At 35.0% G+C, this 27,595-nt stretch overlaps 2 protein-coding genes across 4 annotated transcripts in view; one reads left to right on the top strand and one right to left on the bottom strand.

Moving 5' to 3' along the window:
* Positions 1-13,533, bottom strand: part of LOC128240331 (uncharacterized) — a 53,537-nt gene extending 40,004 nt beyond the window's left edge. The window contains exons 1-5 of the mRNA XM_052956931.1: positions 13,426-13,533; positions 8,193-9,634; positions 7,459-7,558; positions 5,056-5,165; positions 531-3,384 (exon numbers count right to left, since the gene is read on the bottom strand). Coding sequence (XP_052812891.1) covers positions 531-3,384; positions 5,056-5,165; positions 7,459-7,558; positions 8,193-9,627 — 4,499 coding nt within the window. The 5' untranslated portion in view covers positions 9,628-9,634; positions 13,426-13,533. The remainder of the gene's footprint in view (positions 1-530; positions 3,385-5,055; positions 5,166-7,458; positions 7,559-8,192; positions 9,635-13,425) is intronic.
* A 3,026-nt stretch (positions 13,534-16,559) lies between these two features.
* The window catches only part of LOC128240741 (uncharacterized), a 105,874-nt gene continuing 94,838 nt past the window's right edge, over positions 16,560-27,595 (top strand). For all 3 annotated transcript variants that reach the window (XM_052957556.1, XM_052957557.1, XM_052957558.1), the window contains exons 1-8: positions 16,560-16,608; positions 20,301-20,452; positions 20,998-21,102; positions 21,534-21,647; positions 23,095-23,266; positions 24,998-25,179; positions 26,302-26,424; positions 27,274-27,404. In XM_052957556.1, the coding sequence (XP_052813516.1) occupies positions 20,384-20,452; positions 20,998-21,102; positions 21,534-21,647; positions 23,095-23,266; positions 24,998-25,179; positions 26,302-26,424; positions 27,274-27,404 (896 nt within the window). In that variant the 5' untranslated portion in view covers positions 16,560-16,608; positions 20,301-20,383. The remainder of the gene's footprint in view (positions 16,609-20,300; positions 20,453-20,997; positions 21,103-21,533; positions 21,648-23,094; positions 23,267-24,997; positions 25,180-26,301; positions 26,425-27,273; positions 27,405-27,595) is intronic.

Here is a 27,595-nt window from a genome sequence, read left to right on the forward strand (position 1 = left end):
AGCAAAATATTGTCTTCCTAAGGAGCATTTATAACCTAATTTATCACATGCCATGTATGCACACACTGACTATAGTCTGAAGTTAAAAGCTCTCAATTCTGATGTCAGGATAAAAGCTTAAATTGACACTGTTATTTAAAATCAATTCATACACATACATGTATAACAAACATAAATTTTGAGAGATAAACCTTTAACTACTTACTTAAACAATGCATTTATGGAAAATACTAATTACTGGTAATAAGATTGTAACCGTGTGTTTGATAGCTGAAAAGGCACAAATATTAAATGACTGGTCAGTGCTAAAAGATTTACAATGATCAACTATAGTCCATAAGGTAGAAATACTGTGTTTTCTGTACCTTTCCTTCAAATTAAACACAGTATCCTTCATAACAACCACTGTTTTCCATATTAATTCACCGTTTTCGGTAAATTTAAACAATTGTATTAAATGTGGTACATCTTATTTGGAAGTAAGGGTGCATTTTTATCTTTAGAATCCCTGAAATTAAGTATATGCAAACCTGAACCCTGGCAATGTCTCATCCTGAGGTGTCCCAGCACTTCTTGAACTTGACTGACTGCTGTTTGAATCTCTGCTGCTCTCAGATTGACCAATAGCAATAGGAGGTGGTCTTGGAGGCGGAGCATGGCTATTTATAGAGCCATCCTCATTGGTGCAATGTGAGCCCATTAAGAAATCTCTAGGAATGTGTGAATTGTCTGAGTTATTTAAGGAGTGTGTATTACGTGAACCATCTTCAGTGTCAGAAAAGCAGTTAAATACATTTGCATGTTGACTAGGATCTGGTGAAAAAACAGGTAGTCCATGAACACTTTCATCATACAAAAATACATTAGAAGTATGAGCAGGATCATTTAATGGAGATGTCTCCATTTGATTGGTCAAACTAGGAGGAGGCGGTCGAGGGGGTGGGGGTTCGCCAGAATGTGACACATTCGCAACATGAGGTTGGCTATGTCCCAATACTTCAAATAATGACATATGAGTTGGTTCACAATCTACATACAACCTTGGATCATAGGCCTGAAGAGGTTGGTTTGGCGAGAGAACTATATTTCGTGAGACTGTTTCAGTGTTTTCCATTGAGCCATCAGTTTCACACAGTGATGTTTCAGTTGTACAAATTCCATCAACAGAAATGTCACCTGGCTCTTTTACAACATTTGTTGCTATATGTGTACTAGTGTCTCTCTCTTGGTCAACATTATCTTCTATTGCACTGTCATCGCTCAACTCACATTCCGGATCAACAATTTTAAACGCACAAAGTTCATCAATTTTCTCTATATTCACAACCATAGTTTCTGCTTCCTGACAACCATCTACAGTTTTTTCACTGATACTTAAGTCTAGAGCAAATTTAACAGTTCCTGCTGTTGATTCAACTCTGTCCTCTTCATGACCAGTCATACCTCTATGTTCACCTATGCCTTTATTCTGATCATTATTTAGCACTTCACTTTCTTCCCTCATAGGTTCAGACTTCCCACTTAAGTCCTTTGTCAGATCATTAGTCATCTTAACAATAGTTGCACTTTCATTTGCAATATCAAATTGAGTGTCAGGGTTATTGGAAGCATCGCTTGCTTCAAATGGACTGTCCAGATCACTCTCGCTAATTTCCAACTTTGGCAAATCTTCATTATCTAACATATCAAAATCTGAATCCATTGAAGACACAGATTTCATTTTAATAACATTTACTGATGGAGCTCTGTCCGCTTTAACACCAACTACTAATGCTGAAACGTCTTTTTGATATGTATTATCAGATTCATGATCAATACCATCAGATACATGTACCTCTTGAAAAGTTGTGTCTGAATTAAGAGAATGTGTAATATTTTTGCTGTGAAAGGAATCACCACTACATAAAACATCATCATTTGTGTCAGTACATTGGTAAGCACTTTGATCTTTGGTTGATATGTGAGAGCTTTGAGAACAATTGTAAGCAGAAGTAATTAAACAACCATCAACATTGGTTAAAGAGACATCGCAATTATATTGCTTGCCAGAGTCACATCTTTTGGTGTCAAAACATTCAGTTAAAGTACTTTCACTGTTATCACATGTTATCACTTCCCTAGAATGGTCTGAAGACTCATTTTGGTCCTTCAATTCAGAATTTAAAGCTTTGCAAACATGAAGATCATCTTTAACCAATGAGATATTCTTTGCATTAAGATCATTTTCTTCTTTAGTGTTATCAAGATCACATGTTTTATCTAGGTTTGGACCAGTTCCTACTGTATTTGGATGAGACTCTTCTAAACCAAAACCAGTTCTTTGACCAGACCTTTCTAGATCTGGACCACCCATGGTTAGATTTGGACCACCCCCTTCTAGACCTGGACGAGTGCCTTTCTCATCACTTGTAATACTCTTTCCTCTACTTTGTTTTCGTTTGACTCTAATTTTCATAGATTCCTCTTTTTCAACAACCTTTAGCATGAATTCTTTTCCGCAACTGTCTGTGACTTTCACTTTCAAACAATCAGCATCATCAGCATCATCATCATTACCACTGCCACAGCCTTCACCTCCCGAACAATGAGAAGAACTTTTTACACCACATTTTTTACTGCCTGCTTCACAATGTTGCTCATTATTTTTTTCAACATCACACTGCTCAGTAAGAGTTTCTTTACTTGATGTCTTTCCCTTTTTCTCAACTTCACAATTCGAACCGAGACATTCTCTATCCAATTCAGCAACATTTCTGCATGGTTCTTTTTTTAAGTCCACATCACTATTTTTTGGCATTTTACTTGGTTCAGCTCCAACTCCACAAGATTCTGCAAAAGTATTTTTAACATTTTCAAAAGCATCGTTTTCATCTCCTTCAAGTTTAAGTTCTTCTAAAACCTCATTAACAGTCTTTTCCGCTTCTTCACTTTCCAAATACAAGCTATAATTTCTAGCTGGCAATGGGGGTGCCACAGGGAGCTCCTCTTTCACCTCAACTGTTTTTCTTCCAGATTTTCTATTTTTATCTTTCTTACCATACCCATCAATACTTTTCCTTTTCTCTGCAACATTTATATCCATATCATCTTCAGTTCCTCCAAGACTTTCTTCAACACTATCTTCAAGCATTTTCGACCTCTTTCTAAACAGAATCTGGGGATTAGCATATATCTCGGGTTCTACATTGAGTCTTTCGTCCGATCTACATTCCACCAGCCTTTCATGGGAGACAGATATTTTCTTGATCGCGCCATGTTTAATGGCATCGGCACACTCTGCATAACCCGGCTCCTGAATAAAGTCCTCAGCGGACAAGTCAAGACTCATACAGCTCGAGACTTTGGAACCACTGCCGTCAGAGTAGATGGAATATGGGATGCAACCTGTAATAGACATGAATGGTAATCATAATTTTTCCCAATCTATATAATTGTCCTGAGATCTGTTACAGAAAAAAACTTTTTTTGGTGCCAATCTGTGACACAGTCCCTTTAAAGAAACAAATTTATAACACTCTGTTATCGTTTGGCCTGTATTTCAGGCACCAAGCCAGGCTAATGGGCTGTTCTTGCATACCGGACGTGTGTTTCCGTACATGTGACCAGTGCTGGAAAAACCTGTCTTACACCCCCCATGTAAGATGAGTCATGCACAACAACGCGCCAATTTTTATTTCTTTTTATTGTATGGTTTATGAAAATAATATTATGCCATTTTAATAAAGCGCAATCAAATATATATGCATGCAAGACTTTTAAACTAAAATTTAAAATAAATAATCGTAAAATTCGTGATTTTTAGTGATTTAAAATTTTGCCCTTTATGACGTCAGTAAACAACGTCGCAAGCGCTTTTTGGTGTAGTGTACAAGTTCGTTTTCTACGTCATTTTTTCCACAAATTGATCATTTTAGATATGCAAGAAAAAATATTGATCACGTTTTTCCGGTCCGTATCGAAAAATCCGACCCTCAGGCACGCTGCGCCGCCGGTAACTCGGCAAGCCTTGTTACCGGCTTACGCACGTGCCCTCGGGTCAGATTTTCCTTTCCGTACCGGAAACACATGATAGATACTTATAATACCCCATATGAAATTGTTTTTAAAGCCATATATACTTAAAGGCCTTTTCACTGTTCACATGTAAGTTACAATGTACAATCCCCATTTAAAGCATATTGATTTCCTGTGGGTATAATATCCACATTTTTATTTGTGAATCTATCAGTTTGTGAAATTATAACCCAGCCAATTTTTCAATGGTGTTTGTTGGTGTTTGATGTTTGTCAATGGTGTGTTACAATTGCCCCAAAAAACATAATTCTCAATTCAATTTGTTTGAAAGAAGTTGGATAACTCTTATAAATTGAAGCAGATTTGGGGGACCTGACCCATCAGTTTTCTAAGGGTCAGCCAAAAAGTAGCCGACACTTATTGCCATTGTTGTTTACCCACCTAGTCCTACCATTCTGAAACCCTTGAAAAATATGAAATAGAAAAAATCTACAGTAATGAATTGTTTCACCTTGTGTAAAATAAAGAAGTTTAAAGGGACTAGACAATAGATGGTCCAAAGATCAGCAAAATTTATACAGTATTTACTCAAAACAAGTCTAAAATTGTCAAGTACAGCTTGTAGGAGACTGATAATACATCACTATTCATGGTTAAAATAATGAACCCAGCTATCATCTTGCTGTCTCATCTGAATTTCCCCGTTTAAAACAGCGCATAATGGTGTCCAAGTTTAAATGATGTCCATAAATAAATTTATGAGTACAGATAAACATTTGACGCTATTTTTAAACTTACTGGGGTTACGTGGTAGACAACCCCAGTAAGTTTCGAATTGAAAAAATACGCATAAACTGCAAAAGATGCAAGTGTTGTAAGCAATGTGATAATCAGTAAGTATGATTCAATGCATTCGTGAGTACAACGATGTCAAATTTATGTAAGCTTTTGACGATTTGCTTTTTTTCTTGCAATTTTATCATCTGGTGTCTAACCTCTTTAAACTATATGTTGCTACACTTTTTACCAACTGCAGTATACCTTTGATGGCGTCAGCACACTCGGCATATCCTGGTTCCAAGCTGAGTTCTGTATCACTGTCATATGCCTCGACCGGAACGGGCACAAGCTGCTCTGTCTTCTCAGGTTCACTGAAATGATTCATAAGAACCATTAAAATATTATTAAACAAGAGCTGTCACAGTATGTGACGAATGCCCCCCAATGTGACATTGACCTACGAACAAGGTCAGTACATGAAAAGTTGATCTTGCCTTTATGTGTCAAATACATATGGCAAGTTATTTTAAATTTCCTCTGAACATAAAAAAATACCACCCATACTTGACAACCTACACTGTTATGTCCTTATATTCAGAATTCCCTTGTGAATAAACACTTAGTGTATCTTTCACCTTAGAGGTAGGGACATGGGTCTTGCACAGGACACATCGTCTTCGTATGTGGAACACATGTAGCAAGTTATTTTAAAATCTGTCCTTACAAGGGAAAGTTACAGCCCGGACATGACAACCTATACCCTATGTCCTTGTATGCAGCACTCCATTGTGAATAAACACTAAGTGTGACCTTGACCTTTGAGGTAGGGACACGGGTCTTGCACGCGACACATCGTCTTGGTATGTGGAACACATGTGGCAAGTTATTTTAAAATCTGTCCATACAAGGGAAAGTTACAGCACGGACACGACAACCTATACTCTATGTCCTTATATGCAGCACTCCATTGTGAATAAACACTATGTGTGACCTTGACCTTTGAGGTAGGGACACGGGTTTTGCACGAGACACGTCGTCTTGGTATGTGGAACACATGTGGCAAGTTATTTTAAAATCTGTCCATACAAGAGAAAGTAACAGCCCGGACACGACAACCTATACTCTATGTCCTTATATGCAGCACTCCATTGTGAATAAACACTAAGTGTGACCTTGACCTTTGAGGTAGGGACACGGGTCTTGCACGCGACACATCGTCTTGGTATGTGGAACACATGTGGCAAGTTATTTTAAAATCTGTCCATACAAGGGAAAGTTACAGCCCGGACACGACAACCTATACTCTATGTCCTTATATGCAGCACTCAATTGTAAATAAACACTAAGTGTGACCTTGACCTTTGAGGTAGGGACACGGGTCTTGCACGCGACACATCGTCTTGGTATGTGGAACACATGTGGCAAGTTATTTTAAAATCTGTCCATACAAGAGAAAGTAACAGCCCGGACACGACAACCTATACTCTATGTCCTTATATGCAGCACTCCATTGTGAATAAACACTAAGTGTGACCTTGACCTTTGAGGTAGGGACACGGGTTTTGCACGCGACACGTCGTCTTGGTATGTGGAACACATTTGGCAAGTTATTTTAAAATCTGTCCATACAAGGGAAAGTTACAGCCCGGACACGACAACCTATACTCTATGTCCTTATATGCAGCACTCCATTGTGAATAAACACTAAGTGTGACCTTGACCTTTGAGGTAGGGACATGGGTCTTGCACGCGACACGTCGTCTTGGTATGTGGTACACATGTGGCAAGTTATTTTAAAATCTGTCCATACAAGGGAAAGTTACAGCCCGGACACGACAACCTATACTCTATGCTTATATGCAGCACTCTATGGTGAATAAACACTAAGTGTGACCTTGACCTTTGAGGTAGGGACACGGGTCTTGCACGCGACACGTCGTCTTGGTATGTGGTACACATGTGGCAAGTTATTTTAAAATCTGTCCATACAAGAGAAAGTTACAGCCCGGACACGACAACCTATACTCTATGTCCTTATATGCAGCACTCCATTGTGAATAAACACTAAGTGTGACCTTGACCTTTGAGGTAGGGACACGAGTCTTGCACGCCACACGTCGTCTTGGTATGTGGAACACATGTGGCAAGTTATTTTAAAATCTGTCCATACAAGGGAAAGTTACAGAGCCGGACGGACAGACGGACGGACGGTGCGATTTTAATATGCCCACCTTCGGGGGCATAAAAATGATTTATAATTATATGAACCATTATAAAGTGATATCTATGAAACATTAGAAAGTGATTTATAATTTTATGAACCATTACAAAGTGATTTTTAAGAACAACTAAAAAGTGATTTATAATTTATATGAACCATTAAAGTGATTTATATGAATCATTAAAAGAACACATGAGAAATTCAAGGTCACATAATAATCTCAGCACACTCAGTGTTTCCGGGTGGAGTGAGGGCTCATTTTGCACGAGGTCCAACATACATACTTTTCGCAGAATTTTAAGTGAGGGACATGTTCAGTGCAGAAAAAAATGGCGGATTGTTTAGGTAAGTTTGTATTTTTGAAGGATAGTTTGACTTATTAAGTAGGTTTATATCATAATTTAATTTTACCTATAAACCGAAATAACCTTTATCAGACTTACAGAGATTGGTCTGAAGCTGTCCGGTCCTTTCTCACAGAGCTGTATTGGGGGTCCTCCTCATATGCTTTAGTCTTTTTCTTGATGGAGCTGTACAGGTTGTCTGTTAACAGAAAGAGTACAGTTGTACCATCACAATTCAGTAGGACCACTTAATCGGCTCATTTTGGCATCAGTGCCTTCAATTCAGTCATAAAACATAACTCAATTGTACAATTGTTTGGTAAGCTGCCGAAAGTTTTCATTTTTCTTTAAGCGTTGGTAACGCTTTTAGCCATAATTTTTTTTCGAACGTAAAGATGAAAAACTGCGATCTGCTCCTACCCTACCTACAAAAAAAAAATTACAGTTAAAAGAAAAAGCTGTCCAGTCTCCTGCGAAATAGGAAATGATTTAATATTTGTTTATTTTCCAAGACCCAAAATGGCTGAAATATCAATCCTTGGGGTGTAAATATCTATTGCAATAAATCATGACAAGATAATATTTCATACTGATCTCTGAATGTGATAAAAATCAATGATTTCCAAGTTTAATTATCAAATAAACTTTACATTTCATAATTTATTAGGATGTTTAAAATGAACCAGTACAGTACAGGTAAAGACTTCCTAAAAAAAATATTTTTTTAATTTTTTATTGGAATTTAGTTCTAAAGATTGGGAAAAATATCTTATATTTTGCTTTGGGAATGGGTCAGATAGTCGGACCTGTGGGTACTAAAGAGAAAGTCCTACCTTCATGCTCAGAATCGACACTTCGTTCCTTGCTTGCAAACCCACTGTCTTTGCTCTCCGTCGTTGACTTGTGAGGCCCACTCTGAGTCAGGTCTGAACATGAGCCAGACAAGGCAGTTGCAAAACCAGTCAGAGTAACAGCTGCTTCTGTCAAACCCCGTATACCCGAATCACTTTCTGGCGACTTTAAGTTGCCACTATGGCTCAACTTATTAGTTTTCACTTCATCAGGGTCGTTTTCTTGATCATCAGAAGGCTTTTGATTTGGTGCCATAATGGACATTTCTAATGCAGAGTCATTCATATCTTCTTCTTTAACCATTGGTTTGTCTGCAATTTCACGCATTTTCCTTTTCACATCATTAAGTGATTCATAGCCTGGTTCATCTAAAGATTCAATTGACTGATTTAGGTTGTATGTTTTTGGTGGTTTCATATCGCACTCTCTCTTTTCTCTTTCCCTTTTAACATCCTTTACAGTCTGATATCCGGGATCTTCCAAAATCTCCATTTCATTTTCATTATCACTCTTACTAACTTTATCACCAAGCTTAGCTTTAGCCTCAGCGACTGATTCATAGTTTGGATCAAATGCTGATTCAATATCATCTTTAGTCTTATCCACAGATGCATCAGCAAACCTTTCCTTTATCTTCTGTTTCACATCTTGCATTGACTCATATCGCGGGTCCCAATCTGGACTTTTCTGACAATCGACAACTTCCGCCTTTATATCAGGTTGTTTTCTTCTCACTGGCAATTTTTCATAACCTGGATCAATAAAGTCTAGATCAGGTGGTACAACTACTTGTCTGTCAGCCTCCATACTGTCCAGGTCTATAGCACTGTCATCTTCTGCCAAATGTTCATTCACAATAGCACTTTCTGTCTTTAGTCTTTCTTGTCTTATATCTGCAGCAAGATCTCTCGTCTCATAATCCAATCTACTGTACTCATTCCCGACTCTAGTCTTTGGTTTGGCCGATACTTCCAATGTATCGGGTGCTATTTCGAACATCTGCGCATTTTTTAATGCAGATAGTTCCCGTTCCGGATACGAATTCTTTCTTTCATGTTTAAGTTTGGAAGACAACTTTCCAGCTATATGTCTATCTGATTGTGTTCTAAAAGACCTTTTGACCTGACCTGGGGATTCAGATTTTGATTCCATCAGTTGGCCATTTTCAATATCACTAGGATCTCGCAACGTCCAAGGTGTTTCATCCTGTTGTACTTCAACACTCTGACGTTTCTTAAATGAGAGAGGTGATATATTGTCACATTCTCCCGTGCTAACGTCCACATGGTATTTCGCTTTCTTCAACTTAAATTTCTTGCGTAATTTGCTTAAAAATCCCTCATTTTCTTCTTGTTGTTGGGTTGAATACTTTAAACCTGGAGGCAAAGTAGAAGATTTCACATTCTTTGACGCCATCGTTGTCCTGAAATGTATAATTAAGAGATTTATGGCCTGGGACACCCGAAAAAGTATGATTACAATTTTAAAAATTTGACATCACAGAGAAACATCATAACGATTGAAGTTATTTACAATCACTTCAAGTAACAAACATCAGGATTGTCTATCAGCTTAACGGGATTAGGACCGAGGCCCTTTCATGGGAAAAATTGCTAGGAAGAAGGAAATTTCAATCAAACAAAACTAATTTATATTCTTTCCAAAATAAAATAAGTGTAAGTATTGGGTCATATAGACAACATGTGATAAATTACGTCATAAATGCTACATCTGAAAGCAACAATTTGCTCCACACTCAGACTTAAAACAAAGATCAACTTTTCTTCTTCTTCACCATTTTAAATGAAACAAAGATCAGACTATGCCGCTTAAAGAGCCCTGCCTGCGTTTTATTACCGGAGTATGATAATAGATGATTAGTTTCCTCAAACACTTAGACAAACCTGTTTCCAAAGTAATGTTTTTGCAGTGCTTCATCAGGCGGTGGTTTTGTGAAAAGGTTTGTCTTTAGTGTCTTAAGAAACTAAACTCTCAATTGATCTCTGGTAAAAGATCGAAGGCGAGGCTCCAAGGATAGGGTACGACTGTTACCTTCAACCTCATTTGGCTATTTTCCATCAAAAACAACCTCAGATGTATGCTGGTACATCAGTAGAAGTAGTTTGTAAAATTTCAAATTATTGTATAAATTAATTGTTGCAGTTTAACGTGTATGTTGTAAATTAAAGTTTTAACTGATTGCCAGTGAAATGAATGATTACATAAATAATTACAATTCCCATAAGTAAAGTCATTAAGTTTAACTGCTAAATTTAAGTTACTAAGCAATCTACTTGCAGTGTAGTTAAACGTAATGAATTCTGATATTGTAAACCAGGGCTTTTTCTGCCCAATTTGGGAAAAAGACCCTAGACATTTTGGGAAATTTTGCGTCGTAAAAATGCCGAAATAGGTAAAATTTTCAGTTAAAAGAAAAAGCTGTTTAGTCTCCTGCGAATTAGGAAATTATTTTATATCAGTTTATTTTCCTTTAAAAGACCCAAAACAGCTGAAATATCAATCCTTCGGTGTAAATATTTATTGCAATAAATCGATCATGACAGATAATATTTCATACAGATATCTGAATGTGATGAAAATCGATGATTTCCGAGTTCAATTACCAAAAAAACTTTACATCACATTAGTTATTAGGATGTTTTGTAATGAAATGTAAAAAGACTTTCAAAAGTTTTTTTTTATTGGGATTTTTTTCTAAAGATTGGGAAAAATATCTTATATTTTGCTTTGGGAATGGGTCCGATAGTTGGACCCGTGGGTACTTTTGAAAAAGCCCTGTAAACCGTCCTTATACAACCAAGTTTTAGATGGAAAATGGCCGAGGAGTTTTGAATGATATAGCCGGGGTAAAATTTAACTGACTTTGGTTAAATCATGTATAAAATGCGGATATTTTAGAACCAAATGACGAATCCAAGTGATGTATTTGATTCTCTTAGCACCTCCATGCCTATTGCCCATGTTTACAAATCTGCTATGACCGTTTGCTTCAAAACTGGTTTAAAAAAAATATGTTTAAAATGGCGTGCCTGGTTTGTACAATACAATTAAAAATTATAATTTAAAAGGTTTATTAGTGCTTGACAACATTTTTCACCATCTCTTAGCTTTTTCTATCACATTTTACAAACTTTCATCATTTAATGAATGAGTTCTCAATGTTAATTCTGATTCGCTGACATACAATAGGTCCGCCTACAGGCGATGTTTCAATAATTGGCTGATACTCTACCCAATAATCGGATAAGGTGATTACAGATTATGAAAACACAGGTTGTCTTACACAAATACATGTAATAAGCTGTCATATGACAATCACTAGACACATGGAAAGATGAAAGAGCAGCACAGCATATTTTCAGCAGTCAAAGGGGCAGCATGGTGTTGGCACGTGCTCAAAACACCTAACAGAAACACTTCTATTATGAGTATTGTGCAATATGTCTCAATGATGACAGCAAATTACAGGGCTGTCGATCTTTGGTGAATATTCTGATAATAAAAGTGGCACTAAAAGTATAGAAGGCTTTGATAGAGCAATGGTGAAAAAGTCACTACTCACAAAGGAGGCAGGGCAGTAAGAAAGGGGCAAAAGTGGACCACCCTAAAAAACAGGTAGGGCCTAAAAAAAAAATACATTTGGTTCGGGTTACCCGACCCTACCTACGGAATAGGCGCCGACCCTACCGTTTTTATAGTCAGTTTGAAAAAAAATGAAAAACTAAAAAAAAAAAAAAAAAAAAAAAAAAAAAAAATCTCGTTTTTTTTTAAATTGCTTTTTAATATTAAGTTTAAACCTTAAATGCTTATACAGAAGATAGCTTTAACACCATTCTCCAATGATGAAAATTATTTTCTTATATAAAACCTAATAATAAAAATAAATAAAAAAAAATAAAAAGCCTACCTACCCTACCTATTTTTTTTAAGGATGTAACCCTAACCAAACAATTTTTTTTTTTAGGCCTAGGTAAAGAAAAAAGCGGCATGTGAGCGGTGTCTGGTCAACTCGGCCCAATTACCTTTTCGGCCTGGTCTTTTTCGCCCTAGTCCTTTTCGGCCTACTTTTGAAAGGAAAGCGTGTCTATGGTTTTAAGTTTGGCGTAATTATTTAGAGCCTTGCAAGTGTGAGAATGTTTTAATGAAAGCTGACAACACCTTTGATAATTAAAATTTTTAAAGGTTGTTAATGATGTTTTTTAACTAATTAAAGCTATAATAATATGCTATTTCAGGCCCCTGAGGAAACGGGCGAGTCTACCACTGCCGACGAGGCGGCCTACTTGCAGGACACAGTCCTTGATGTTAAGCTGCCAGAAGCGGTAAATAATTGATGTACTTTTTGTTAGTAGTGTAGGACTTAGTACGCCGGTGACGATTAAATCGTGCCAATCGCTGACTCAACAACCATGGATGTCCATATACATATTCACAAACGAATATGAGTATAATAATAACAATACAAAAAGTAGGCCGAAATGGTAACGGGCCCGATTTGGACAAGGCCGAAAAGGTAATTGGGCCGAGTTGACCCAGATTCATGTGAGCTGATGTGATCATAACATTTGGGTCCCAGGTTGAGACAGATTAAATTTCTTCGCTATTCTCCATGAACCAATTAAAATTACAAACCAATACTGGAAATTCAGGAGTGTAAATGATATGCAATTTATTTTTAAAACCTTGGTAAAATACATGACGTACCTATGCCGAAGCCTCACACATCGTTAATAGTCATACTGTTTTGTTTACCGGCCAGTTCAAAAACGTTGATTACTATTTGTAAAACAGTCGAATATAGTGAATTATATTTATATAGGTAATCGTGTAATAAAATATTATATTTCTGCTAGATATACTTAGCACTAGGATCTTTTCTAAGAAACACAAAGAGGTATATGTATGCAGGTCACCAAAAATGGCAAAATAAAAATGAAAGACTCTGACGTGGCTGTCTAAACTATCGTGAACTGTAATCATTTGGATAGATGTCATCTACAGTGAAATCTAAGATGAAATATACAACTATAATTACAAGCTTCATAATTCGGGAAAAAAACGCAGTCGGAGGGAATTTCTAAAAAATACCCATCCGAAAAATCTGTCCGAAATTAATGAAATGTACCTTACAGCGAAATTATACAAATAGGAGAATCGGGTGTTTATAAATTCATTTCAACGTGTAGCTTTTACCTTTTAACTTATCAATTTCACATCAGTGAGAGGAGTGAAGAAAACAAAATTGACATTTTGATTACTTTCTCATTATAAACCGGAAGTAAATTTAAGTCACGCGCTTAGTCGAGATAAAACGAGAAATAAAGGATACACACAGCTATACAAAATTTCGAGTTCCATGCTGGAGTGACCTTAAAACCGAAAAATAACGATGCCATAAAAACAACATCAAAAACATGTAATTGATAAATAAAAATGCATGAAAATAAAAATTAAGAACAATGCAACACCACGAAACAGTATAATTATTGTCCAATTTTTGAGGGGGGGGGGGGGGGGGTGGGGGGGGGGGGGGCGGTTAGGTGAAGTAGTGTATGGGGTGGGGGGTAGAGCGGGAAATTGAGAGGTGGGGTAGTGGTAGGGGAAGAGGGTGGGATGGGGTTGGAGGTGGGGGGAGTGGGGAGGAGGGGAGTGGGAGGGGGAATGGATGGTGAAAGAGTGGGAAGACGGGGAGGGGATGGTTGGGGGAGTGAGTAGGGGGGAGTTAAGGGTGTTAGTAGGGGAATAAGGGTAGGGTGGTAGCGGGGAAAGCGAGGGATAGGGGAAATGGTAGAAGCGGGAGGGGAGTTGAGGTTTTGGGCAGAGTAGAGGTGAAGGAGTGTAGAGAGAAGAGAGAGAGAAAAGAGATTCTGAGAGAGAAAGGGGGGGGGGCAGACAGGTTATGATGAGGAATATGTAGTGTGAGAGTACAAGACACACAGAACGAGGTTGGTAAGAAGTGACAGGCTAGTAGAAATGAATAGATCTGATGATTGGAAGGATAGGTAAAGGGTAAGGAGAATGGATATGATATGTTTTCGTACCATGCGCGACATCATACGCATGGACGAAGGTGACTCTTAGAGCCAAGGGGAAAGACAGAAGAGAAGGAAGATCTCGTACCATGCACGACCACACGTACGAGCGGTGGCTCTTAGAGCCGGGATCGAGAAACAGCACCGCTGGTTCCCGTACAAATAAAGCCCCCAGTGATTAAACCATGAATTTACAAAAGTTAAGAGTTTATATGAAAGAATAATATATCCTTTTCCCGTGGAGATAGCAATTTTCAAATATGTACAGAAGAACCCCCGAAACCCCACAATTATGCAGTCTTTATCATTCGAGTTTAATTCAGGAAAAAGTTGTTCATAAATATTTTATTAATCATCATATATTAGGACATTAATTAATACTCATTTTTATTTCCGGTTCTTACGTCGGTCTTTTTATAAATATTATATAAATAAATTGTTTTATGCGATAATGGCCATAACAATGATTAAGCCTGTTTGACAATTTCAATGAAAGGTGCGAAAAAAGTACCCGTTAATGATAATCGACGTGAAACTTCAGTAGAATCAGTTCTTTATGCTTTCATTTTACCTAATATGTTTTATGCCTTATATCAAAAGCAGAAATTCACTGTCAGATGAGATTGTATTTGTTTTCGGTTTTCGTAATAAGTGTAGGCTGTGGCCTAGACAGTTTAGGAGACTTTGTGAATACATAATTATGAACTTTGGAATAAAAGTAAAGTGTAATTGTCCTCCATAAGAAAGCTTCGCCCCAAGTGATAGTTCAAAACTATGTTAACGTTGACAACGTGATTAATAACATCGTTGTTAACTTTTAAAAGAAAACTATTTGATGATTTGCTCATATGGTTATATAAAACAAGTACAGCTGAAACAGATGACTTTATTTTTTTAATTAACAAATATGCAGATAACAAGTGAATCCATTAAACCTCCACAGCATGAAGTTTTTGAAAGTTAACAACGATGACGTTAACAATTTTGTTATCTTACGGGTAACAACGTTCTTCACCATCGGCCCATGATTGCATTGAACGGTTTATCACTTCATATTTATGTTTTTCTCGATGTTGTTGTAAATTACGTATATCAAACGTTATTTTTAAATAAATTCCTCTGTATTTCAGTTTTATAAATTATGAATATTTGTTGGGACCAATAAAAAATATTTTCGTACTCGCACATATTCGTAAATATATAAAAGAAAGCACATGTAACAAAGGTTTATTGTTTTTTTCCGTTGCCCTTGTCAACAATATTGTAATAATTATGTTGTTCATTTGCTTCTTCTCCGAAGAGAGAGGTGTTGTTTATGGCGAATAGGCCTTTTGTGTTTCAGTTCATCACGTTGCCTTAAAGGGATATTTCAGCTGTCTTTATATTGTTTTTTAAACTGTTTGAACGATTTGGGTTCAAAGGAGCTTCTAAACATTTTCAATAATTTAAAAAAAAACGCATTCGCTCCTGGATACATTCGAACCACCATTAGACATGCCTGAACCCAAACATCGTGCATGATATGATGACAGTGCTACATACACTTGAGCACGTTAAAGAACCCGGGTAGCTCTAACCAGGGTTACATTCTGTCTGTGCACTATGCTCCAAAAAAAACACTAAAATGCCTTGCCCGACTGCGAGTATAAATTAGCACACGCACATACGCACACGCGCACAAACGCACACACTCACGCAAACACACACACATGCGTGCGCGCCACTGGCTATCTTTTGGTGAGTTTGCGCATTTAAAATTATTTTAATGCTTAATAGTAAATGTTGACCAATCAATGAATTTTTCGGCTATCTTTGACTTAACTAAAGAATTAACACTTTTATAATATAGCCACCATGCAATTTTCACGTACAGCGCATATTGTCTTAATTATTTCTCAATCATACATGTATACAACGTTTCTTTCAAATTTCAAAGTCATACAATTTATGTTCAGTTTTAATATTTTAAAACGAAAAGTGTCGCATAAGACATACGTCAAATATAGAATACAAATAATTAGATCTAGATCTCTTAAAAATAATATTGGAATTTGAATGGCGTTCTTATAGATGATTAATAAATTTCCGATCGAATTTTCATTTTGTTCCTAGAAATTGAAATAGTTGTTTAGAAAATATGAAATATGATGAAATAATTCAATTGTTTAATATTGTGCAAAAACTTATAAATGGCATTAATGAGATTGTACTATTAATTAAACTTGTGTCAATATTGTGTTGCTAGCGAAGCTTTAGTCGGATAGCTTCTGATATCTCCGTGCTAATTGACAGGTGGTCGTACCATGTTTACTAACTGGAGATAAGAAGTGATTTATTATACCAGGTATGCTTTCACACATCGTAACATAATGACATAGCTATCGTTTATAATATTCCCCTTACACAGGTACCAGGAAATCCACGTGATTGCGTCAAATATAAGTGTATTAATAAATAGTGTGAGTCGTCATTCGTACTCAGTGTGAGTCGAACTTTCAAAGACTTCGCAATAGATAATTGAATGATTTTTTTTTATAATTATTATTCGGCATTTAAACGTATTTATGAAGATGTGTCGCTTAGCTGTAAATATTTAGAAATAGTTGTTAATAAGCAGAAATAAACTTTAGAATTAATATATAAAGTCATTGGACTGTCTAACAACATGTACATGTATCTTTTTATTATACATTATAAAGTTCTGAATTTGAACACATTGTTGACATGTTTAAAAACAATGATAAGGAATTGACTTGAAGCTAAATTGTGTTAAGACCGACCTCAATAATTACCTATTTTATTTAAAGCTACAATCTCACAGATTGATTGTTTTGAAGACATTTTTATATATTGTCTTGGAATGAGCCAATTTTTGCGTAAATGTCTGTAAACCAGTAATTTAAGACTGCTGACAAAAAAATAAAATACACAGGTTTATTCTTCACATTTGAAAATTGGTATTTTATGACTAAACGCATTATTAACTCTTTAAGAAAAAAAGAGTTTTTTGGCAGTTTCCAAACGATTGACATCTATTATATTACGAGTGATCTTATATGACTCAATTAAAGGCATTGATGCCAAAATCAGCTGATTCTGAGACAATAAATAAAATAAAAGTGAAATCTGTCAATCTGTGAGAATGCAGTTTTAACAAAAGTATAAAAGTTATAAACTGAATCCAAGTTCACATGCATTTGTTTTTGGAGGGTTTATAATCACTTGCCTAGTAATTCATGACAAAGGTTTAACCACAGGTTGTTCTCTATTACCCTGGTGTATAATTATTACCCTGGTGTATAATTATTACCCTGGTGTATAATTATTACCCTGGTGTATAATTATTACCCTGGTGTATAATTATTACCCTGGTGTTTAATTATTACCCTGGTGTTTAATTATTACCCTGGTGTATAATTATTACCCTGGTGTTTAATTATTACCCTGGTGTATAATTATTACCCTGGTGTATAATTATTACCCTGGTGTATAATTATTACCCTGGTGTATAATTATTACCCTGGTGTATAATTATTTTATAATCATCAAGTGGTTGTTGTTTTATCAAATTTAAGGCCATGGAAGGTTGGGGGCTGAAACTTAACATATAACAGGATCATTTTAAAAATCTATGAAACAAGTTGAAGTACAGTCACTGATGATTGTTTGTACCAAGTTTCATGAACATTCAGCTGACTGTCATGATTTTCTGAGGAATGTGATCAAGTACCTAAAATATGGAATGCTTTCAGTCTACTTATTAGAGAGCACATAAAAATTATATAGGTGGATGTAGTTCATACCATAATACATGTGTATATAAATTTATGCTATATTTTCATCATTTTAAAACTGTGAACTTATCAGATGAAGGTACCAGTAAATTATGAAATATTGTAAATGTTGAAAGTGACCATATATTTGTAACTTAGCCTGTTCCAGGCTTATTGGCTGTTCAGCTTAAAAATATTGGTTTGCTTCAGGTGTTTTATCGACCAATTTTGTTTATTGTAGACCATTTGTATATCTTTCAACCATGTTTTTCCCATAAAGCAAAAATTATCTATAAACCAAATATAATGAATGTTGATTTTACCTGAAATGATTTTAATATAGAAAAAATATCCATAACCACCAACCAATAGTTTTTTAGGCCGTAACCCAGTGATTGAATTTAGAACAAGGCCGCCAGCCCTGCACTGGTAAAGTGCTTTCTGGGCTTGCTCAAATCCTGGATTTTATGTAGCAGGGCTTGTTCAAAAATGTTATGCCAAGTATCAATTTAAGAATCCGGGCTTGTTCATCTAAAAGACTAATTTTTATGTCAGACTGGAAACCGGAAACAAATCTAATTTTTCTCTGGCCTTCCTGTAATTTGAAAACTGGGATGAGAATATATCCTTTGAGGACTAGCCAGCGTATTTGAACCAATCCTTACATATTTAATCCATTGGCCTCGCCTTTAAAACCTTCTTATTGATTACAGCGCAGTGCTAAATTCAGTATTTGAAAAAGGCATCCAATTGGTTAATACTCTATTCTTTAAACACCAATACAATAATTTATGAATGAAAATGAAAAGTTATTGATTGAAAAAAGCTATGTTCAAAAGGAATATTATTTTATCAAGATACAAGAATCTTTATTTAAAGTTGAGTATATGCTAACAAGAAACATTTAATAGCTCAATGAGCTTTTTTCTGACATGAATAACAAAAAAATCAGTAGATTTTGTTGTTTTTAGATATTAAGTCACAATATTCTTTATTATTTAATAACTCTTTGGTATTTTTAAATTCCCATTTTAAATAGCATTGATTCCTTTATTCTGTTCGCGTTATGATCAAAATGAATATTATTTTATCAATAATTATGTCATATTTAGATATAGTCACCATTTTCTTTAAAGTGACACTCTTATTCAAAATCAATACATTCACAAATATAGTATAATTACTGATAACAAGATTGTAACCGTGTATTTAATAGCAGAAAGCGCAAAAATATTAAATGATTGGTGAATAATGCTTAAAGATTTACTGTGGTCTACCATCATCTCATAAGGTAAAAATACCGTGTTTCATGCTCATTTCTTTTAAATTAAACTCGATATCCTCAATAAGAACCATTGTTTTCGTCGTTTATTTATCCTTTTTGGAATAACAATATCATCAATTGTGGTAAACCTTTTTTGGGAGTAAGAGTGCATCTTTAATATTTTCATGTTTTAAATCCCCATTTCAAACAGCCTTGAAGAGATCAATAGCCTTGTTTGTGAATGGGCTGAAAGATTTTCAATCAATATTTGCTATCAATGTAATGAACCTCATGACATATTCCAACTTGTGAGAAAACCTATGGTTGGTATTATGATGGCACTATTTAAATAATTAATAGGCCAACTTTTATTTTTTATCGATAGACTACAGTGATTGAATGGAGCACATGAAATTTTGAAATAAATGAAAAAAAAAATGAATCAAATTTAGGTGTAAATTATTATTTTTTGTTCCAATTACTCAACTGACCATATTTTTAGTCCCGTCCCTACACTTTTTAATTATGCTGTAGTGTGGATTTTTTTTTCTTTCTAAAAATTGTGCATTTTTTGAGTGAACATGTTTAGAATTGACCATTTTATATTTCAAATTTTCTACAATAGTGATATTCCCTGATATATGTCAGTTTGGTACAGAATCCTGGTTCGCCAAATAAAAAATAGCCTACCTACCCTATTTTTTTGGAAATGTTAGTAGAAACAAAGAACTCCTTTTTTGGCCTTATAGAAATATGATTGAAATAATGCGTTTATGCATATACCGGTATGCATTTTTACATATGGAACATAATTATATATTTCAATTCCCATCTGACCTTGTATTTCAATGACAATAAAATATTTTTATTCAATTATGTAAATTAAATGTCAACTTTTTGAAAATAAATTATTATAATGCAATTCCATTGGCCCGAAAAAATAATTTAAACCATTAAAAAATAATTTAACCAATCTTCATATGGCTTTTTTAATTTCAGGGTTACACTCTACCATTACTTGACAGTGTCTGACTTGAAACCATTTACAATGATGTAAGGCTGGTTTACAGAGAGCATCAGAGATGTCGACTTACACAGACAGGGAAGAAACATTGCTTCGAGGTTACATTCCACTAGATGGAGAGTACTTGGTATGGTGCTTTCATAATTATCTTTTGTTGCCTTATTTGGTAACGACACACCATTCAGCCTTTGCCACAAATATTCAAAACAATGTATATCATTTCCGTTGTGAGGTATCTTATATGACTGACCCCAGCCCCCCCCCCCCCCCCCCCCCCCCCCCCAAATCACCTACGTTTACTGTTCATTTCAATGTAGAAGAAGTAAAGAAATATGCCTTAATTGTACCATTTTGAATTAGAAAATTTCTTGGGGAGTACCCCTGATAGCCCAATCAATTTTGGGTTTGAGGGACGCACGCCAGTCAATAGGTTACTCCCTAACTTACGCCCACTCTTACGTCGAATCCTGCATCTGCCCCTGCCTTCAATTTGCATTTAGCTTTATTTTTTATAATTTAATTATAATGACCTGATTTGTCTGTCTTTTTTTAGCTTGTCTATTCCACTATAAAGGGAAAAGGGTGCATTAAGTGTCATAGCCAATCTTGACCTTTTTGATTATAATCGAACATCAAAACGACACTTGTATTACATTATTTTGTTGATTTCAGAATAAGCTGAACAATGACGAAGAGGTCACAGAGATTAACTTTGCAGGAAATGGTTACCTTAATGATGGTATTCTGCACATGTTGAAAAGGAAACTGGCAGAAAAGGTAAGTTTTTCTGGAGCCATGATTACAAATTGTCTTACGGCTGATTTCAGACTCAATTGGCAAAACTTTAAATCTTTATTTCATTGTAACTTTCTTTCTAGATGATTTTTTATGATGTAATTTGCTGGATGTATTTCTATCTAAATTGTACAATTATTTACAGTTCAAAATGCATTTTTTATGCAAACTGAAATAAACAGTATCATTCCTTTCTCTTTCAAGTCATATTTTGTAATTCCTCTCAAAACAGTTGATTTATTATTTAAATTCTTCGTTGCCAGAAAGCCGCTAAAATCTATTAAATATTAATATAGTTGGATGTAACCTTATCACAATTTTTGAATTTCACTCAGCTGGAAAATTGCAACAGTCCAAAGAATATTAATTTAGTGGTCATTGTAAATTAATCGCAACTTTTAAATTTGATGCAGCCGGAAAGATGCAAGAATCTGAAGAAGATCAATCTGGTTGGATGTAACCTCATCACTGATTATGGGATACGATGTTTGGAAAAAATCCTTAGAGAATCATCACAGCTTGTTGAAGTAAGATTATTATTTTTTTAATCATTTATAAGTAACTGACAACCAAATCAGTAATTCAGTTACAAAATCAACCACCAAATTCCCATTCATTAATGAAATCATTACTTCCAAATTCCCATTTAGTCATTAATAGGTTACATTAGGTAAGTCCTTTAGTATAAACTTAGTTATTTTAGCTTAATTGTGACAAAAGCTGATAGCTTATAGAATCACTCTCGAGTCCTTTTCCTTGGAGAACCCAGTACTGTTTCCTTTTTGAGGGGCCATAAGAAAGTACCCCTTGTGGGGATCAAACCGACAACCGCAGAACTCACCACATCATGAGAGGCAGACACCTTTACCACTAGTCTTAGTCCTTTAAAAGCTAGCACTGTATAAAGGCATTTGGGAGGCATTTCGCACAGAACACTAAGAAAGTTTGCATTAATTTGTGGTCTACTAAACAATAATTCAGCAGTAGGCTCACTGCTGGCCTGCCAACTATTATTTAGAAGACTAAAATTAAAATCTAACTATTACAAATGTACTAAGAAATTCAAATAAGAGCTTCTTTGCTCATATATTATTGATAAAAAAGATAGATTATCTTGATTTTGCAAATGAGTATTATTATACAATCTATCGAATGAATGCAGCTTGAATTTACAAATCTTGTTTTAATAATCTGGGGCAGATTCATAAAACTTCTTAAGTCATTTCCTTACTTAATTTACTTTCCTAATTTTAGTTTCTCTTTGTCATATGAAATAAAAAAATCAAGAATTCCAAAAAACATTATTTTCGTTTAGCTTATTCAATGAACAAAAAAAATAATGTTAAAAACACTTAAACATTTCTTTTAATTTGACTATGAAAATTTTAAGAATTGGACTTAAGTTAGGAAATGACTTAAGATGCTTCATGAATACAACTCCAGTACTTTTAAGTGTTTTATCATAAAAATGAATAAGATATTTCAATTTGAGCATGATTTTAAAAAGATTGTTGACAACATGAAGTCTCTTATATAAATCTAAAATATTAAATGGAACAGATTTAAAGGTAAACTTCATGGCATTAAACCATTAGTTAAAACATAGCGATTTCATGAAGAAGACTGATGAACAAAATAAAATACAAACACATAAGGATTTGATCAGAAGCTAAAAGCTTATATTTACATTTGCCAAGATAAAACTTGATGTTCATGTAATATAACATGCAACGAGTTATGATGTCATTGTTTAATTTTTTTTGCAATGAATATTTTTTGTAAATTTAGATATTAGTATTGATCGCCTTTTTTCTTGTGTTTTTGCTGTATGAGCACAGAAGGGCAAGCGAGCAAATGACCAAGAGGCCCTAGCGCGCTTCATGGAATTTGCTTGCGTGCCCAGAGTACTGCGTTCATACGATCAATCCTTAAATAAAGGTAATCTTCTTATTGGTCCATTGATTCATTGAACAGGTCAACCTTGATGGATGTGAGCGGTTAACAGACAACACGGCGGCCATGTTGATTGACATTCACATGACTCAGCCCACGATGATCGGCCACATGTGTGGCACCGATATCAACTATCTTGCCAGTTCCAGCGTCCATCTGAAGGCACAAGGACGTCCCAGTATCGGGAGCACTGGTTTGTCGATTTCATTTATCGATTCAGTCACTTTCAAGGGAGAGAAATCAGCATGAATATTTTAATATTGCCCATCAGTTCTCCATAAATAGGTTCTAAAACAGAAAAGACATTTTATAATTATGAATCGATATCAAGTTTTAGAAATTTGAAGTGCTGTTGTGTAGACTTACGCTTGGCACGAAAATTCATTCTTAAGTCATGTGAAAGAACCCAACTTTACCTAATGCTATTATTATCTACTTTTGCACAAGGTGCTGTGATAATATTCCCAATGAAATATTGGAGCTATATGTACCAGTAACATTCCAGCAGGATTTCCCTAGTCAAGTACTTACACTTTAGGAAATGATCTTAAAATAAAAATAAACACAGTAAACTTTACACATTGTTTTATTGCACTGCTTCAACTATCATAAACAAATTACATACAAACATTCTACATACATGCCATATTTTCTGGAGACCATTCAGGGGATTTGTTCAGAAAGGCTGAAATTTAGGGGGATTTTGGTAGTATTCAGGGGGATTTTTTTAGCAGGTTTAAATTGGCGAAATTTCAAAGTATTTTTACGAAAAAATGTATTCACATATATTTTGCTATGAAAACCTCTAACTTTTTCATTATACAGAATTATTTTATGTCATGATTTATCATATTCTTATGATACACTGTCATGTCATACTGTGATACTGTAAATTAAATTTACCTTCCTCCAAAGTCTTTTTAAAAAAATCTGCTTTTTGCTATCAGCTATGATGACGTTCAGACACTAAGAGAATGGAATGAATATTATTAATTTCTTCCTTTTCCAAAATAGTAACATTTCTTTGCCTTTGATCATTACTTCAAATTAAATGATCACTTGTTGTTAAGGTTTCCTTTTGGCATTTATCAAACCTTTTTTTAAACAGTAATTTCACCCTTGAGGAGTTGTTTCTTTACATTCAGTTTCACTCACATACTGTGGTTTCACTTTGTCATTATTGCCTGACGTTAAATCAATAAAAAAAATTATTTATTTTTTTTAAATTCCGGGGGATTTTTACATCCCGCCGGGAGATCGGGGGATGGATCGAAATTCCGGGGGATTTTTCCCCCCGCCGGGGGATATGGCATGTATGATTCTATAAATTATAACCAAATAATCCTTAAAGCTGCACTTTCACAGATAAGCTGCACTTTCACAGATTGACTGTTTCGACAACTATTTTTTATTTATGTCATGGAGTAACTAAAATCCAATTTTTGAGAAATGTCTGGAAAACGATGATATAAGTCTGCTGACAAAAGATCAGATGGCAGTTTTTTATATTTATGTTCAAAAATGAATGTTTTAATAGCTAAAAGCGTTACTGATGCTTTTAGAAAAATGAAATTTTAAGCAGTCTTTTTAAACAATTGAAACCAAAAATAGGCTGATATTTTTAAAACTGTCAATCTGTGGGAGTGCAGCTTTAACTGTGACTTTAAACCAAAATTCTGGCCTCATTTTTGTGAAACATTCTAAGTCCCTTATAACAGGTTTTAGATAAGCTCACTATTTTTCATTTTTTGGTTAAAGCTGTGTAATTTTCACATTCTGAAGAGATTTCAGACTTCACAAAAGTAATTTTAATTAATAAAATCAAGATTTAGTTGGCTTAATTTGGCTTCATATAAATTGGTAATTAAGCTTGTTATGCTTAAGAGCTTTCTAGGAGTTCAGGCCTGTCCTCTGTTTTTTGCAGCTAAGGATGATAGCAGTCTTCTGGGACATGTGTTGGTGGTACCGGATCCGAATCTCAAGGAGAGTTTTGCAGAGTTTCTAGACTCTTCAACCACTGTAGAAAGGAAAGGCTTCACTGTTCACAGGACAAGTCTCAAAGTTGACAACTGGACATTGGCAGTCACTGAGACAACAAATGCTAGTGTAAGATTATTTATTTTTTGTCAGTTCTAGGTCCTATTTTACTTGATTTCTTCTTTTCATGTTCAGCAACTGTTTGAAACAATTATAATTTCCATTTTTCAACTTTCAGCGCCTGTTTTAATCGAACCTATTTCCCAATTCAGGAATTGTTTTAAACAATTATATCTTCCTATTCCAACTTTCAGTAACTGTTTGAACCAATCCTATTTTCCCTTTTCAAATTTCAGTGACTGTTTGAACCAATCCTATTTTCCCTTTTAGCATTTCATTGACTGTTTGAACCAATCCTTTTTTCCCTTTTAGCATTTCAGTGACTGTTTGAACTGATCCTATTTTCCCTTTTCACATTTCAGCGACTGTTTGAACCAATCCTATTTTCCCTTTTCAAATTTCAGTGACTGTTTGAACCAATCCTATTTTCCCTTTTCACATTTCAGCGACTGTTTGAACCAGTCCTATTTTCCCTTTTCACATTTCAGTGACTGTTTGAACCAATCCTATTTTCCCTTTTAGCATTTCATTGACTGTTTGAACCAATCCTATTTTCCCTTTTCACATTTCAGTGACTGTTTGAACCAATCCTATTTTCCCTTTTCACATTTCAGTGACTGTTTGAACCAATCTTATTTTCCCTTTTCAAATTTCAGTGACTGTTTGAACCAATCCTATTTTCCCTTTTAGCATTTCAGTGACTGTTTGAACTGATCCTATTTTCCCTTTTCACATTTCAGCGACTATTTGAACCAATCCTATTTTCCCTTTTCACATTTCAGTGACTAGTTGTTTGAACTGTTTGAACAAATTATATTTCTTTATTCAACATTTCAGCAACTGTTTTAACCAACCATATTTCCCCATTTCACATTTCAGCAACTGTTTTCACCAATTATATTGCCCCATTTCACATTTCAGCAACTGTTTTAACCAACCATATTTCCCCATTTCACATTTCAGCAACTGTTTTCACCAATTATATTGCCCCATTTCACATTTCAGCAACTGTTTTAACCAACCATATTTCCCCATTTCACATTTCAGCAACTGTTTTCACCAATTATATTGCCCCATTTCACATTTTAGAAACTCTTTTAACCAATCATATTTTCCCTTTTCATATTTCAGCGACTGTTTGAACCAATCATATCGCATGGACTGAGTCAGGTGATAATTCCGTTCAATGCATCCTCAGAACCGAAGGAAATAAAGCACCATGTTATGATGACGATTTCTCAAGTTGTAGCAAAGGTAGGCATATATATACTGTTTGATATTTTTATTTCCAAATAATATTATATAATTCAGGACTTACTGTTTTTACTGTTTGATAAATATTATTAATTTGACCTTGAAATTTTGATAGTCATTTTGCTTCAGCCACATTCAGTTATGCCGTGGAGTTTTTGTTTATTATGAGTACTGTGCTCAAATTTTTCTCAGCGTAATAGTGCAACTTCATTTTATTAATTGTAAATGTTATTACAATTATGCAATATACAAAGATTATAGTCATATTCTACCTTAATTTTGAAAGATCTTTTAACGATGTTGCTGCATTTTTTTTAATTCATTTTGAATAAAAGGTGAAAAATATTGATAAATGTTAAGTCAATTATTTTTAAAGGCAGCTGACTAGATTTAAAATAAATTATACCAAAAATGTACAAAAGCCATAGAAATGAATGAAGTATCACAAAAATACAACAATCACATTCAACATCTGTAAAAAACAACCCATTCAACGATTTAAGTAATGGCTGGAGGTTTTAAATTTCTTGTTGAGATAAAAATTGATCTATTTTTAGATGTTAGTGTTTCCATTCTAAAAATAGACCTGGGCATTCCTTTTGGAGATGGCTTTCATTTTGTTGCTTTTTCATGGGCAATTTTCTGCTACTTTAGCACTGACTTATAATGTTATCAGATGTACACTACCTCATATAGTGAAACCTTTTTGGCACGGGTGGGCCAGTTTTCATAAAACAACTTGAATTAATTCTTAACTTAAAACATTCTCTGCTCTAGTTGAAGTTAAGTTTTTCATTGGTCATATAATATAATTAATTAATAACTATTCATTCTCATGAATTTATCCAGGAGCCAGCATGGCACGGCCATAAAGATTCAAAAATAAACTTGGCAAAGGTCTCGGAACGGCCATTTCTCCAGACTCATGTGCAACCATTGTTGACGATGAAACAACAAGATGACGGAACAATGTTCCTCAGGTAAAATTCCATTTTTTAGGCTGTGGGCCGCTATGCCTGCAGACTTTTATAACCTTAAATCGGAGTCTACCATCAGCGGATCAACATAACATTTTTAATAATGAATGTGCGCATGGGCGTATCAACCCCATCACCGTAAGAACTGCATTACTAGCATGTTACGCAGCTTTTTATGTTGTTATGGATTTGGT

The sequence above is a fragment of the Mya arenaria genome, chromosome 7 (assembly GCF_026914265.1).
Source record: "Mya arenaria isolate MELC-2E11 chromosome 7, ASM2691426v1".
NCBI lineage: Eukaryota > Metazoa > Mollusca > Bivalvia > Myida > Myidae > Mya > Mya arenaria.